This window comes from Balaenoptera ricei, chromosome 1, assembly GCF_028023285.1.
Source record: "Balaenoptera ricei isolate mBalRic1 chromosome 1, mBalRic1.hap2, whole genome shotgun sequence".
Taxonomy (NCBI): Eukaryota; Metazoa; Chordata; class Mammalia; order Artiodactyla; family Balaenopteridae; genus Balaenoptera; species Balaenoptera ricei.
Window position 1 is genome coordinate 86,344,605 of NC_082639.1, and position 15,150 is coordinate 86,359,754.

At 35.3% G+C, this 15,150-nt stretch overlaps 1 protein-coding gene across 2 annotated transcripts in view; it reads right to left on the bottom strand.

Annotated features, from left to right (window-relative positions):
* Positions 1 to 15,150, bottom strand: part of DPYD (dihydropyrimidine dehydrogenase) — an 809,798-nt gene that overhangs the window by 763,715 nt on the left and 30,933 nt on the right. For both annotated transcript variants that reach the window (XM_059926787.1, XM_059926794.1), the window contains exon 2: positions 6,489 to 6,599. In XM_059926787.1, coding sequence (XP_059782770.1) covers positions 6,489 to 6,599 — 111 coding nt within the window. The remainder of the gene's footprint in view (positions 1 to 6,488; positions 6,600 to 15,150) is intronic.

The window sequence follows — 15,150 nt, forward strand, 5'->3', positions numbered from 1 at the left end:
TTTATTCCAGAGTGCTAAGTGGCACAATGCCTGGCCCATTGTAAACAGGCAATAAATGTAGAAACAAAGTAGTGACTAAGATTGTGAAGCTCACCCAGGGGAAAAAAAAATGATTACCAAAACCTATATATTACTTTATTCACCTCCTAGAAGAAAAAAGGTCAGTGATTTATTTTTATTTACTTATTTTAATAGTCTACTTAAAGAGCTCTGGTACCAGACTGCATGGATTCAGCCTCTAGTTCTACCATTTAGTTGTGGACTCTTAGACAGGTTTCTTAAGCTTCCCTCATCTGTGAATGGAGATAAAATATAATACCTACCTCACAGGGTGGTTCTGAGGCTAAAAAGAATTACTTCATAGAAAGCACTTTGAAATATAACTGCAGTCAGCAAATTCTTAATATACACTATGGTTTATTTTTATTTGTATTATTTTACTTTGAGCACCTACTACGTGCCATGTGTTTAAAACAAATTAGCTAAAATTCTCAAAACATGTCAAATAATTGGCTGTCTTTAATTGCCTTTCTTTTTTATTTTCACCCAGGATAAGTTTTCTGATTTGTAACATTTTCTGCTCTTTAAAAATTGCTAACGGAAAATGAGCACAAAATATTTATGTAATTAAGACAGTTCAACATTTTCAAAAATGGCAAAAATAAACAGCAGTTATGGAACACCTGCTTAAAAGATACTGGAAATAACTTCTTCGTGCTTCATTAACCAGTAAAAACACATTTGCCAGTTTAAATTCCCTACTGAATTCAGAATTTCTAATTATTACTAGAATGGTATTAACTTGGCAAGGAAAGAAATTCCTGGGTAAAAAATTTCAGAATTGCCATTCTTAGGGTACTTCTACAGGCCAAAACAGATGCCTATTTTCTAAAAAGCCTATAAACAAATATTTGCTTATTAAAAGTAAATGTGATGTAATTTAATAGACAATTTTAGACTACTTATTTTGCATATTTTATTCACCTTTGAGTGGCATTCAATACAGTGCCTGACATACGGTTGCTTCAAGGACCAAAGTGGAAAGAGAGAGAGACAGAGAGGACTCTACCCTAATAAACCCAAACCACAGCCCCATGCAGATATGCTAAGAATGATAAGGCAGTAATTATCTGAGTCAAACCAAAACAGAGAATTGTAAAGCCAAAGCAAAATCATTAGAAAATAAAACAAAATAAACACAAATAAGTAAAGCCTTTCTATTTGGTAGTTGGGGAGTTGGATCAAAATGAGCTCTTTGGCTGCCTTCAGAAATGATGTAAGATTACTGGTCACAAATGTGACCACCACTACAATCTACATTTTCCTTAACTTTAACGTATCTATTTTCTAATCATCTTATTCGTGTTTTTTAAGGAGGCCAGGTAATACACTGGAAAGGACACACTAGATTCAGATAACCAGAATTCTAGATACGGCTCCAACACTAAGTAATTTCAATGAGTTTAAGTAAATAATTTAACATTTTCAGCATAGTCAGTAAAATGAGGAAACAGATCAGTACAATGAGGAAACAAATCTGGGTTGTCCATTCACATCATGGTAAAAATCAAACGGAATATGCAAAGGTACTCTGGAAACTGTATAGCACTATACAAGAAAATATGTGATCCTTATGTCTAGTATGTAAGGACTATGTAAAAGAGGGGTCATATTCATTCAACAGATCGTTAGTAAGCACCAAGGGTTCATGAAGCTGGGGACATAGCTTAAGAAACAAAACATATGACAAACAAAACAGAAATCCCTGCCCTCCTGGATTTTATATACTAGTGGAAAAAAAATGACAATAAACAAATCAGTGAGTAAAAAAAAAGAGTATATCAGTGATGAGTGCTATAAAAAAAATTAAGCAAAGAAGTCTAAAGAGAGCTTGGTAGGGTGGCAGGTTAGACTTTTAAATAGGGTGGCTGGAGAAGACCTTGCTGAGGTGACAACTGTACAAAGGAAATTATGCAAACTCCAAGTAAGCTGGAAAACCACTGAAAGATTCTGAGCACAGGAATATTAAAAGGATTTCTCAGATGAATTATTATGAAGAGACTCTACCAGGAAAGGGCATAAGCATGGAAACCATTACAAAGCAACTGAAATAATCCAGATGAAAGATAATGGTGATGGCTTAGAAAGGTTGGTAGTGGTAGAAGTGGTGAGAAATAATCAGATTCTAGATATATTTGAAGCCAAAAGGATCTTCTACTTAGGTATGGAAGGTGAGAGAAATAACAAAATCGAGGACTCAGTATTTTGCTCTCAGAGAAAGGGTGGATGGACATGACTCCAGGAATAATACATTTTGGAGGTAAGATCGTAATTTGGATTTTCAGTATGTGTACACTGAAATGGCGATTAGACATTCAAGTGGAGGTATTCATTAGGCACTTGGTTATAGAGGACTAGAATTTAAGAAAGTGGTCCAGGCAAGAGATATAAATGCAGGAGCCATCTGTCTATATATGGTATTTAAAATGAGGAGACAAAATGTGATCACCAACTTAGTGAGTCTCTAAAGAGAGAAAGAAAGATCTGAGCCCTGGGCACTCTGATATTTAAGGGTGAGAAGATGAGGAATAACCAACAAATACGCTGAGTTAGAAGGAGATACCAATAAGGAAAGAAGAACACCAGGGAGTCTGATATCCTGGAAGTCAAGTGAAAAAAATATTTCAGGAAGAAGAGAGTGACTGCCTATGTCAAGTACTGCTGATACAGGCCAAGATTTGGCTCTTAATTTAGCAATTTAAAGTTCGTTTTCCCTAAAAGCAAAATTTGAAACAGGGATTTGGGTTCACGTGATTATGGAGTGAGTGCTCTTCAGGAAACACCAATACAGGAGGGGTGAAGCAGGGTAGGGAAAAAAAAAAATGCTGAGCAAGCATTTGTCAGTGATAGTGTCTAGTCTTAGTCAAAGCTACAGGGCAAGGATCTGGAACACAACTGCCCATAGGAGCTGTCCTTAACTTGAGGCAAGTGGGCTGGCTTCTTCTAAGATACTGTCTTTCTTTTTAGTTCTCAGGAGGTTAATTATCATACGTCTTGCTATGGATTCCTTTGTGTTTCACAGAGGCTTTTGAATCTGTAGATTTATGTCTCTTGTTAAATTTGGGAAGTTTTTAGCTATTATTTCCTTTTGGGGTATTTTTCAGCCTCACCCTGGGTCTTCTCTTCTTGATAGGGGTAGAAGTTCAGTGGTCTCACCACTGACACCAGAGAGGGTGACTGGGGATGTGGGCTGCCTTGGTTACTGGCTAGCTAGTGGGTATGAAAGTCCTGACTCCCTACTCTTTCACCCAGCAGAAGGATTGGAGCATCTCATCCTCTCATCACAAGATGGAAGTCTAGGCTCCCACTCGGCCTTTATGAATGCATTGGGATAAGGTCACAATTTTTTTTTGTTGTGTTTGGCTAGATTAAAGCAGTTACTGTCGAAAAGTCTTCTGTTGCTAGACTGTTCCTTTCCTGGTATTTTGGCTAGAGAGAGCAGACTTTGTTGAGATCTGTGTATGTATGTATGTATGTATGTATGTGTGTGTGTGTGTGTGTGTGTGCGTGCATGTGCGTGTGTGTGTGTATCAGTTAGCATTTCTGGTTTTCCAATATCTTCAGCTCCAAGGCAGATAAAAGAAAACCCAGGGAACTCATCACTGTGTCATGTTTCAGGTCCATATCCCTAGCTGGTTGGCCTTCTCTTCACCTTTCAGAATCTTCTTATGTTTGTTTTACCTGTAAGGCTTTTTAGTTTAGATGAGTGATTATAAAACTCAAGTATGAAAACTTATCAATTAAAAAATAAATCATATCTTGTGGTGATACTTTTATTCAATTCTTCATGCACAAAGAGAATAATAATGAAAAGGAAAAAAAATGCATTCTTTAATGACACTGAGGATAACTTTCAGCTCTAGCTCCATATTTCCCCTTGGGAATGTTATTCACTGTTCTTTGTTAATCCAGTGTATCACATAGAGTTTTCAAAATGGTTTACATCCAGAGCAATATATCTGCTGTTATAAATTGAGATTATTTTAACATATATTTAAAGCTTTTATTTTTCCTCTAACACTTGCTCATTATAGAAAATTTGAAATATACAAAAGTGCTAAGAAAACAAATATTAATTACTATTAACATTTCATTCTTTTTTTCTTTGTGACTATGTATATAAGTGTGGTTGTGTAAAAGTGCATACAATCATTCTTAAGTACAGTGCTGTTTCGTGCCTTGTTCATATAATATAGATTGTAAGTATTTTTTCAGATTATTAATTATTTCAAAAGTAATTTTAATGGTTGCACAATTTACCACTGAATAGATCTGCCCTAATTCACTTAACCATAACCCAATGGTTGGAATTCAGTAGGTTGTTTTCCCCCACATTTTTCTCTACAAATAAATAATTTTGGGATGATCTTCTTTCTATTTAATTATTTACCTACATTCCTAATTCTTTCCTTAGGATAGTTTACTAGGAGATGAATTACTGGGTGTAAGTGTTTGATAATTTAAAGGTATTATTATGGACTGAACTGTATGTATATCCCCTCAAATTAATTTATTGAAGTCCTAACCCCCAGTAACTCAGAATGTAACTGTATTTGGAGACATTTGGAGACAGCCTTTAAAAAGGTAATTAAAATGAGGTCATCAGAGTGGATCTTATCTGAGATACTGGTGTCATTGTAAGAGGAAATTTGGACAAGTACAGAGTGAAGACCATGTGAAGACACAGAGAAAAGACAGCCAGCTGCAATCCAGAGAGAGGCCTCAGAATAAATCGTCCCTGCTGACACCTTGATCTCAGATTCCTAGCCTCCAGAGCACTGAGAAAATAAACTGTTCTTTAGGCCACCCAGTCTGTGGTACTTCGTTATGGCAGCCCTAGCAAACTAACACAGGTATTAACAAATATTGTCAAAGATATTGCCAAAGATACTGTCAAATTGCTTTTCTAGGAATTTGTGCCAATATATATTCAATGGAGAAATACACTTCTCACTGTATCTTTGCCAGTTACAAAAAATATGATAATATTGGACTGGCCAAAAAGTTCATCCGAGTTTTCTGTTAACACCTTATGGAAAAGCCCGAATGAACTTTTTGGCCAACCCAATATGCACCACTCAGTTTACAGGCTAACATTACGGAATGAAAATGCTAATTTTTATAAAATAACAACAATAACAATAATAATAATAGAGAAAGCCTCTCTTTCTAAATAAACAGTTTAATAATCTATAAAGGGGACCTTAGAGATTTATCTAATTTAATCTAATTTATCTGGATCACATTTAAAATGAGAGAGTTGGACTTGATAATCTTTAAAGGCATTCTAAGTCTGAAAATTACGTGATTCTTTTTTCAGTGTCCTTCAGTTGTTCACATCATTATACAGGAACATGACTGATAGTTGATCTATTCCTTGATCTAATTTGGACCACATTAGTGTCCTTCCAGAGACCTCTACTAGAAATGTCATAGTAGAATGCAAAGCTCACAAAGCCGGAGCAAGGAAAACTGAATTTCAAATCCAGATCTGCTAGTAAGTGGCTGTGTTATCATCTCAAGTCATGTTGTTTCTCCGTATTTCTATTTCTCTTTTTTTACTCAAAAAACTTTGCTGGTTGGTCAGTGACAGAAAGATTAAAAATCAGATAAAAACAAATGCACATGAGTACATACCCTCAATTCCTATCCTCGAAGAGTTTATATGGAGGAAAGAAGTGCATAAAAATAAATTAAAATCATTGTATTGAACAGAATATATACACAAGGTACCAAAAGAGCTAATGTTAAATAAGCTAATACTATTAATTAGCTCACTAGTTACTTTGAGAAAATTAATTTTGGGAAATCCGGTAAAAAGAAAATTGCTTTCCCAAATTTAAAGATTTATACCCCCTAAGACAGCATTTTAAAATTGCCTTCAAGGTTGTACTTAATCCTCATTTATGGCCTAACAATCCCAGCCCAGTAATCATTTCATGGGCCCAATTAAATAACATTCTAGCAATCAGTAATCTCAGATTTTTGCACCTGTACCTCACCTGGAACTATGAGATGTTCATATTGAATACCTAATGTTCAAATGTTCCCCCAAAGCATATTTTACAACAGTTTGTATATATTAGTATACCCCTGTTCAACTGAATTATATTTATAACTTTGAAACTCTTCTGTATCATTGTGTCATTACAAAATGATTTTAAGAGGTTTTTATAGATTTTTAAGAAAATAAATTTTGGCACCAAACTAAATTTATATGATTTTAAACTATTTCAACAGATTTTTTAAGCATCAAAGTTAAACACACTTTTGAGATTATTCAAATATAAAATATTTAAAATAAGAAAAAAATCACAGCTGTACTTTACACATATTTAATTATGTTTCTAACTACATATAAAATCTGGTCTTACAGTGTGTAGAATGAGATAATTTTCAGCATAAACTCATGTATCAGTGGTACTTACAAAGCAGTTCTTATCAGGATTTCTTTTCCAATGTTTCTTGGCTAATTTCTTGGCCAAAGTGGAATGGAGAGTTGCATGAGATTGTGTTCGAGGATTTAAAGCCAGGATACTCTGAAGACAGTATAAACAAAGTATAAGCAAGTGTAAATATGTTGGCATTTTAAAAAATCAAATTTTATTTTAAGATTCCCCACACATACCCCAAAGACATATATTAAAAATGTTGTTTTTCCCTTCTACTATTGCAATTCCACAACAAACTTATCTAAAGTAATTATTTACTAGGTGATATCCCAGCTGACTTTATAAAAATATTTATTAATGATAATACAGAGTTCAAAAACATGTGAAATATAACAAATAACTCTTTAAGATAAATTTTATAATTAGTATTCTTACATGAGAATGAAAAGAGAGGCACTTCATTCCAGATTTGATTTAAAGTAGTAATAATACTCTCTACTTTAAGTTTTTAGAGTTTTACCAATTGCTTTCAAACGTATTATTTAATTTAACTTACAAACAGCTACTATTATCCCCAAATCTTGGATGATCAAATAAATTCAGGGTGGTTAAGTAACCTGTTCAAGATCTCACAATTAATATGTGGAAGGGAATGAATCAGAACTCAGTTCTTCTGAGTGTTGGGCTTACATGTGAATTCACCCAAAGATGAAATCAATATATTTTACTGTGACTTTGTGAGGTATAAAGTAGAAGAGAAAACCTTTCTAACCACACATGTAAAGCAGCACCTGAGTAACTGAATAAAGAATTAATTCCAAATCCCTGTCTTAAGCAATGCTTTAAAACATAACCACTAGGAGTCTTCCAGAACAATCACATGAGGACCTCTGCAGATCAACTCCACAGCAGAACAATATAACTGATAAAAATTAGTAAAACTGAGAATCCTTTGAAATCTCCAGAAATTGTCGTAAAGCCAAAGAGCAAATGAAGAAACATTTATTCAGGAAAAATCTAAAACTTGGTAAGAATGGCGAGGGTCTGTGGCATTTGAAGTGCAGTCTGCCCCCAGCCTCCACGTTCCCAGTTCAGCCTGACGGAAATTCTACCTCAGGTGAGTACAGCCAAGAACACAGAGCTCCCTCTGCCCCCAGCCTCTAGCTGAGGCTGTGGTGTCTCCCAGAGAGAGGCAGGACATGAACATTTCTCATCCCCTCTCCCTACTCTACCAGCTATGCAGCAACTAAACGCCAGAAAGTGCAGCTGAGAAGTCAGGAGCTCCTTTGCTTCACCCAGCCCCCACTCATAGAGCAGAGGCTCTACTTCAGGAGCAAACATACCAGTAACAATGGGGTCCTGATCACCGTCATCTCAGCTCACTCATGGTTTAGAGTTAGCAAACCAAGAGAAGCAAACTGAGATCAGAGGTTACTGCCTATACCAGGGCCCTGCTCATAAAAGCAGGAGTGTCACTCTGTGAGAAGCAGGCCACTGTAACCACCCCTAGATCTGGAGCTGTAGCTCAGAGATTTTTCCCAGAGAAAGAGGCAGGCCATAAGAACAGACAGCTCTCCCCAGAAGAAGTGACTGTATTTGAATTAATACATAGGAAGTTCAAGCCTAAGGGTAGTCTCAAAAACAATAAAGATTTTGATGCCAAACAATTAAGACAAAACTGGTAGTTTCATGAGAGCAATAAAGTAAATCATAAGGCAGACAGTTTACCAGAAAGAAAGAGCTAACAGCTCCTGTAGGGCCACAAGAAGCCACAAAGACTCACCTGAAAACTACCCCTGCAAAGGGGCCCAAATTTAACTGAATCACACTGTGGAGCAATTTATATCCCAGGGCATTGTCAAAAACAGCAGAGCAATCAACTAGCAATCAATAGAGACTAAGAACTGGCTGTGATACCAACAGAGGTGGATAGTTTAACAAAGAAATCCAAAGAGAAGACACAGAGAGTCCCACTAAAACCACTGTCATCCCAGAGTTACTGGGCACACACCCACGACTTCACCCTACATGAGTGCTATCGGAAGTTCACACCTTGAGGGAAATAGACTTCCCTAAAGTAGTCCACCAAATCACTAAACAAATATGCAAACAACAAGTCCCCATCCCTGGGGTGGGGGAGAGGGAAATTAGTATCTTGAATTGCTATATTACCTGAAATGTTCAGCTTTTAATAAAAAAAAAAGTATAAGACATTCAAAGAAGCAGGATTATGTGATCCATGCAAGAAAAAAAACAGATAACAGAAATTGCCTTTCAGAGGTTCCAGGTATAAGATTTAATAAAAACTTCAAATCAGCCATTATAAGGAAGGTATAGTAACAACATCTCATCAAACAGAGAATATTCATACAGAGATAGAAATTATTTTAAAAATTCTGGAGATAATAAACTACAATAACTGAAATGAAAAATTTGCTAGAGGGGCTCAATAGTATATTTTAACTTGCAGAAGAAAGAATCAGCAAATTTTAAGAGAACTCAAGAGAGATTATGCAATCCAACAAACAAAGAGAAAAAATAATTTTTTTTTAAATTAACAGAGCCTTAAAGATATGTGGTACACCACTAAGTACCCCAAAATATTGTAGCAGGATATCAGAAGGAGAGGAAAGAAAGGAGGAGAAAAAAATAAAAGGAGTAAAATGACTAAAATTTTGATTTAAAAAAAAGACAGAAAAAACATTAAAATATATATCCAATAAGCTCAAGAAATTTGAAGTAGGATAAACGCAAAAAGATCCACACATAGGCACATTGGTAAAAATGCTAAAAGTCAACACCAAAGAGAAAATCTTGAAAGCAGCAAGAGAAAAATACTCATATGTACAAGGGAACTCCAATAAGTTTAATGGTTGACTTCTCATCAGGAACAATAAATGTCTGAAAGTAGAAGGATAACATTTACAAGGTACTAAAAGAAAAAAATTGTCAACCAAGAATCCTATACTGAAGGCAGAAGAACAAAAAGGAAATAGATTTGAAGTATATTGTAAACCAACTAGACCTAATAGATATCTATAACCACACTCCACCCAACAACAGAATATACATTCTTCTCAAGTGTACACAAAACATTCTCTATGACAGATCAGATGCTAGGCCATAAAACAAGCCTTAATAAATTTTAAAGGATTAAAATCATACAAAGTAGTTCTCCAACCACAATGGAATCAAAACAGATATCAATAACAGAAAGAAATCTGGGAATTTCACAAACAGCTTACATGCACATAGTAAACATTGTGCTGAGAGGAGTCAGTTACAAAATAACACATATTGTATGATTCTGTTTATACACAATGTCCAAAATAGGCAAAGCTATAGAGACAGAAAGTAGACTGTGGGTGCCAGGGGCTGGGGGATTAGGGGCAAATGCAACATTACTGCTAAAGTGTATATGGTTTCTTTGGGGATGATGAAAATTGATTGTGGTGATAGCAGCACAGCTATGAATACACTAAAAGCCTTTGAATTCTACACTTTATACAGGTAAATTGTACAGTATGTGAATTATATCTCAAAAAGGCTGTTACCAAATAATAATAATAATAATAAACACATATTCTACATTCAGTGGATTTCACTGTATACTGCATTCATTCTAATAAATATCATTGGGATTTATTTTATTATCCCAGTATAAATGAAGATTACCTTTAGTAATTGCTATATATGATATACATGATATTTCTTCAATCTATCAATTTAGATGTCTGTGTTCTGGACAACAAACAAACAATAGAGCTATGAGTTTTAAACAGTGTATTCCTTATGATGAAATAATGCCAAAGCAACCTAGTAATAAGAGCCAACATTAGAAAACATAAGTGGGCTCCCCTGGCGGTGCGGTGGTTAAGAATCCACCTGCCAATGCAGGGGACACAGGTTCGAGCCCTGGTCCGGGAAGATCCCACATGCCGTGGAGCAACTAAGCCCATGCGCCACAACTACTGAGTCTGCGCTCTAGAGCCCACGAGCCACCACTATTGAGCCCGCGTGCCACAACTACTGAAGCCCGTGCACCTAGAGCCCATGCTCCGCAACAAGAGAAGCCACCACAATGAGAAGAAGCCCGCTCACCGCAACTAGAGAAAGCCCACTAGCAGCAACGAAGACCCAATACAGCCAAAAATAAATAAATTTATTTAAAAAAAGAAAGAAAACATAAGTAATCTCATTTTTATACAAAAAAAGTTGAAAACACTTTCTTATTATCAATAGATGCAGTTTTCTTTTAGTTATTCAACCTGAACCATTACTAATCTCACACATTAATTCAAACTGATAAAAAGATGACATTTTTTAAAGGTAGTTATTGTGGCCAACATTTAAAGGAAAAAAAAAAACTGGGTAATATGCAAGAAAGATGGCTGTATTTCATTTAGTTTTTACTTCCACAATCCATATTGTGATAAATGATTATGTTTATCTATGTCGGCACAGTAATGTAACTTTGAGAATAAATATTCTGAATGCAACTTATTGGCTGCTTATCACAGTAACTTTTCTTTTACACAGCGTAAGTAGAAAGTATAACACAACATGAAATATTGGGTTAACCTTTTGCAAAAAGGCAGTGAGTTGAATTCAGTGGATCTTGGCTAAAAATAAATTGGATTGTGGAGAATGGTTACCAAGGATTTGACTTAATAATATCCCAAATGAAAAGTGATATAAAATAAAAATACGAGACATGAGTGGTTGAGAGCTGTTAAAAACAATTTTCCAAAGCAAGACTTTTTAAAACTAAAAGTCAATATCATCAATAACTAAGCAGCTGGCAGAATAATACAGGAGAGTTCTAAATTGTGTTCTTCCTAAGAAATGACCAAAGCCAGGTCCTAAAAGGGTCACAGGGTCCCCTCTCTGGATAAATTGAGCACTATAAGAGGCCCATTAACCCCTTCAGATATAAGGCATATTGCTTATAAAGGGAGATTTTCTCCCATGCAAAGAATTTGGCCTTTGGCTTTCCCATTTTCAGTAACACAATAAAAATGTACTGGTGATTCTAAAGACAAAAAACAGAATTTGAGAAAATTTCATTGCACTAATTTTATTTAGGTTAAGAAATGATAGAATATGATCCAGAGACAGATTTACACATGAGATCAAATCAGAGGCATGCGTTGTCACTGTGCTGTCTGTCAGTGCTATTCTGGGAAGCAGCTGGAACGCCACAACACACAAACTAGAATTGTGCATCTGAGGAGCATCCTTCTGTACTGCCATAGAGAACACAAAGAGGAGCCCATATTGCCTACAATCACAGGCCCTCACTTCACAAATAAAAGCATTAAGTCTTAGCCCAAAAATACTGGAACTGAGTACTGAGAGCGTGAATTCCAATTGCAGAAAACCACTTGGCCAACATATTCTCTTTCTAAAAACACAGCTTTGTTTTATATCACAATATCGATTATTAAAACATAATGCACCATTAAGCTCCCTTCATCCTTTGCATTTTAAATTATAAGCAAATGTTTCCTCTTCAGTACTGGTCATTGCTTACTGACCCATTAACATAATACACATACACTGACATTTTTTATTTACAGGCTGAACTTAATGAATTAGATTTTGTCTTATTTAAATTATGCTTAAATTTTGTCTCTGATAACTTATCCTGAGTTCTCTATAACGGTCTCCTACTTTCCATTGCATCAGGTAAAAAATAAGTAAAATTTAAAACATGCTTTTCTCATTTTTTCATAATTCGGTATAACTATCTTGATTTCAACAAAACATTGTATTGTGCTGCCATTCTTTTCCTCTAGAAATATTCTCAGCTAACAGAAAAACAGAAACAACTATTGCTTAATGCTTTTGCTAAGTATCTCTTGCTTCATCCAGGTAACAATCTAACAAATGTTCATCAACGGAGAACTGAACTTTTCAGTACTCATTTGCTTAACAGTCTCTTGCTTACAGGCCCCAATCTCAGCCAATTACCCTACCCTTTCCTATGTCTATCACTAGTCACAGTATAAGGCAAGTTTAAGTAAGTAACTTAGGAATTTACAAAGGTGTCTTTGGTTCTTGGATAAGCTCAGAACTCCAGCTGGGTTGGGAGCTGAAGAGGAGAGAATGCAGCCTCCATTTTGCACCTTGCACCCACACTTGAGATATAAATAACCTTGAAGTCTGAAAACCTTGGAAAACCATGGTAATCAGTCCCGGTCAAGAAATCTAATTATTCTTAATGCACTTTCATTCTTTGTCCAGGCTCAGATTTCTTTTCCTTTAGTTTGGACTACCTTTCCAAATAACTTATCTTCCATATTTTTCATTTTACTAGCTCTATGCAAGAACATTTTTTCCTTTATGCACAATGACTAACTCACTGCAGTTAATACATAATTGATGAAGGATGGAGTCTCTAACAGTCCTAAATTTTACAACTTTCATTGTATTAAATATTTACTAAGCAATATGCATAGTGTTTCAGATTAAATTTGGGCTTAGATTTTAGCTCTACTATTTTTGCTGGTTACTTAAACTCTCAGTCCCTCTACTTCTTCAACTGTAAAATGGTCATTAGTAATAGTACCTACCCCATAGGGTTGTTTTGAGGATTAAATAAAATGACATATAAAACTTAGAATGGTGCATGCAGAAAGTGCTTAATACATGTTATCAATTAGTATATGATGGGACTAGATTTTAGACTCCACTCAACCCATTTATATTCATATTCTTGTATTGTTAATTTTGAATACATATGTATATATGAATCATACAGGAATATAGAAACAGATGAAGGCAACAGGTGAAAAGATAACTATAAATGAGACTGTAAGTAGAGATGTATCCCAGGTGAAACCAAATCATTGGTCTCTGAACTTATCTTTGCCCTAAGCCTGCAATTACAAAGGCACATTGCCTGAAAATGCAACATGCTCTTCACAAATTAAAATGGAAGGGTCATGAAATTCAATTACAGATTTTTAAAATCCAGTACATGTATATAGCAATGTAGATATCATTTTATAATACATACAACTCTATATAACTCATGGACCTTTGGTTGCAACATGTTTAGGTAAACTCACATTACATTTCCTTCCCAAGAAAGACAGGGCAAGTCAAAAGTGATGAATTTATAAAACATCAAAAAACTCATCTACTGGAAGTCAATGAACCCCTTCAGAATGCTAGTCACTCTGGGAATTCCATGCCTGGGAAATTTGATCTATTTCTACTGAACCAATAGTGAACACAAATAAAATAGTTTATGTATCTTAAAACATTGCATTCATCATGTCACTCTCCTATTCAACAAGCAAAGGTCTGACACGTGAAGCTGCTGTCTGCCTTTGCAGGGTCCAGTATGCACTCTCCTTCACTTACAGAATACACACCACACATTAGGCACCTAAGTGCTCCCTAATTGAAAAACGTCTTTTAATGTCTTTCAGAAAAGATTAAGAATTCAAACACAGGATCCATAACTTATACATCTGATATTAATCTCCTAATTCTTAATACAGAACAGAGCATACCAAAGGTGGTGACTGATTCTGACTTAGACACTGTATTAGTCAGCTTGGACTGCTATAAAAGAATCTCACAGACATTTCTTTCTCACAGTTCCGAGAAGGCCCTGCCTCTAAATACTATCACATTGAGAGTTAGGGCTTCAACACATAAAATTTAAGGGGGACACAAACATTCAGTCCGTAACAGCCATGTAAAGGATTCTACTACCTGTGGAACTATGCAAATGCTGTTAATCCTGGGCATTAACTTAAAAGATATTTTTCTCTTAAGATTGCAGTGGTACTACATTGAGTCTACACTTTTATTTTATCAAGAAGAAACTTCAGATTAAACTAAAGAGATATTACATGGTATAGCTTAAATTTTAATAAATAAAAACAATATTGACAAAGAAATTAATACTAGCCATTAATTATGTATCTTCCTTTATTCCTTTAACCATTTGAATAGCATATATACCTAGTTATGTACTGTTTATATATTTTCATCACAGGAATTGAAAACAAAGTGTCACATGAAAACCCTTATAAAGTGGTATCAAAAATATAAAAAGGGCTTCCCTGGTGGCGCAGTGGTTGAGAATCTGCCTGCCAATGCAGGGGATACGGGTTCGAGCCCTGGTCTGGGAAGATCCCACATGCCACGGAGCACCTAGGCCCGTGAGCCACAATTACTGAGCTTGCGCATCTGGAGCCTGTGCTCTGCAACAAGAGAGGCCGCGATAATGAGAGGCCCGCGCGCCGCGATGAAGAGTGGCCCCCACTTGCCGCAACTAGAGAAAGCCCTCGCACAGAAACGAAGACCCAACACAGCCATAAATAAATAAATAAATAAATAAATAAATAAATAAATAAACAAACAAACAAACCCAAAGTTTAAAAAAATAAAAAAGATGAGAACCTGTACTATACCCATTTTATTTAAAACTTTCACTACTTTATAAACTATTTTCTATTTAATATATTATTGCAAAGTATCCCTGCATTATATATTTAAATAAAAACCAATATTTGGAAAAGGCATAACTATAAAAATTCATGCTAAAATAGTATCTTACATTAGCAAGAGTTGTATATATATATATGAATGTATACACAGAATCTCAAGATAAAATTATGCACAAAGAGAATTAAAGAGAATTATTACATTACCAAAAGATATTCACCAGTTCACTGAT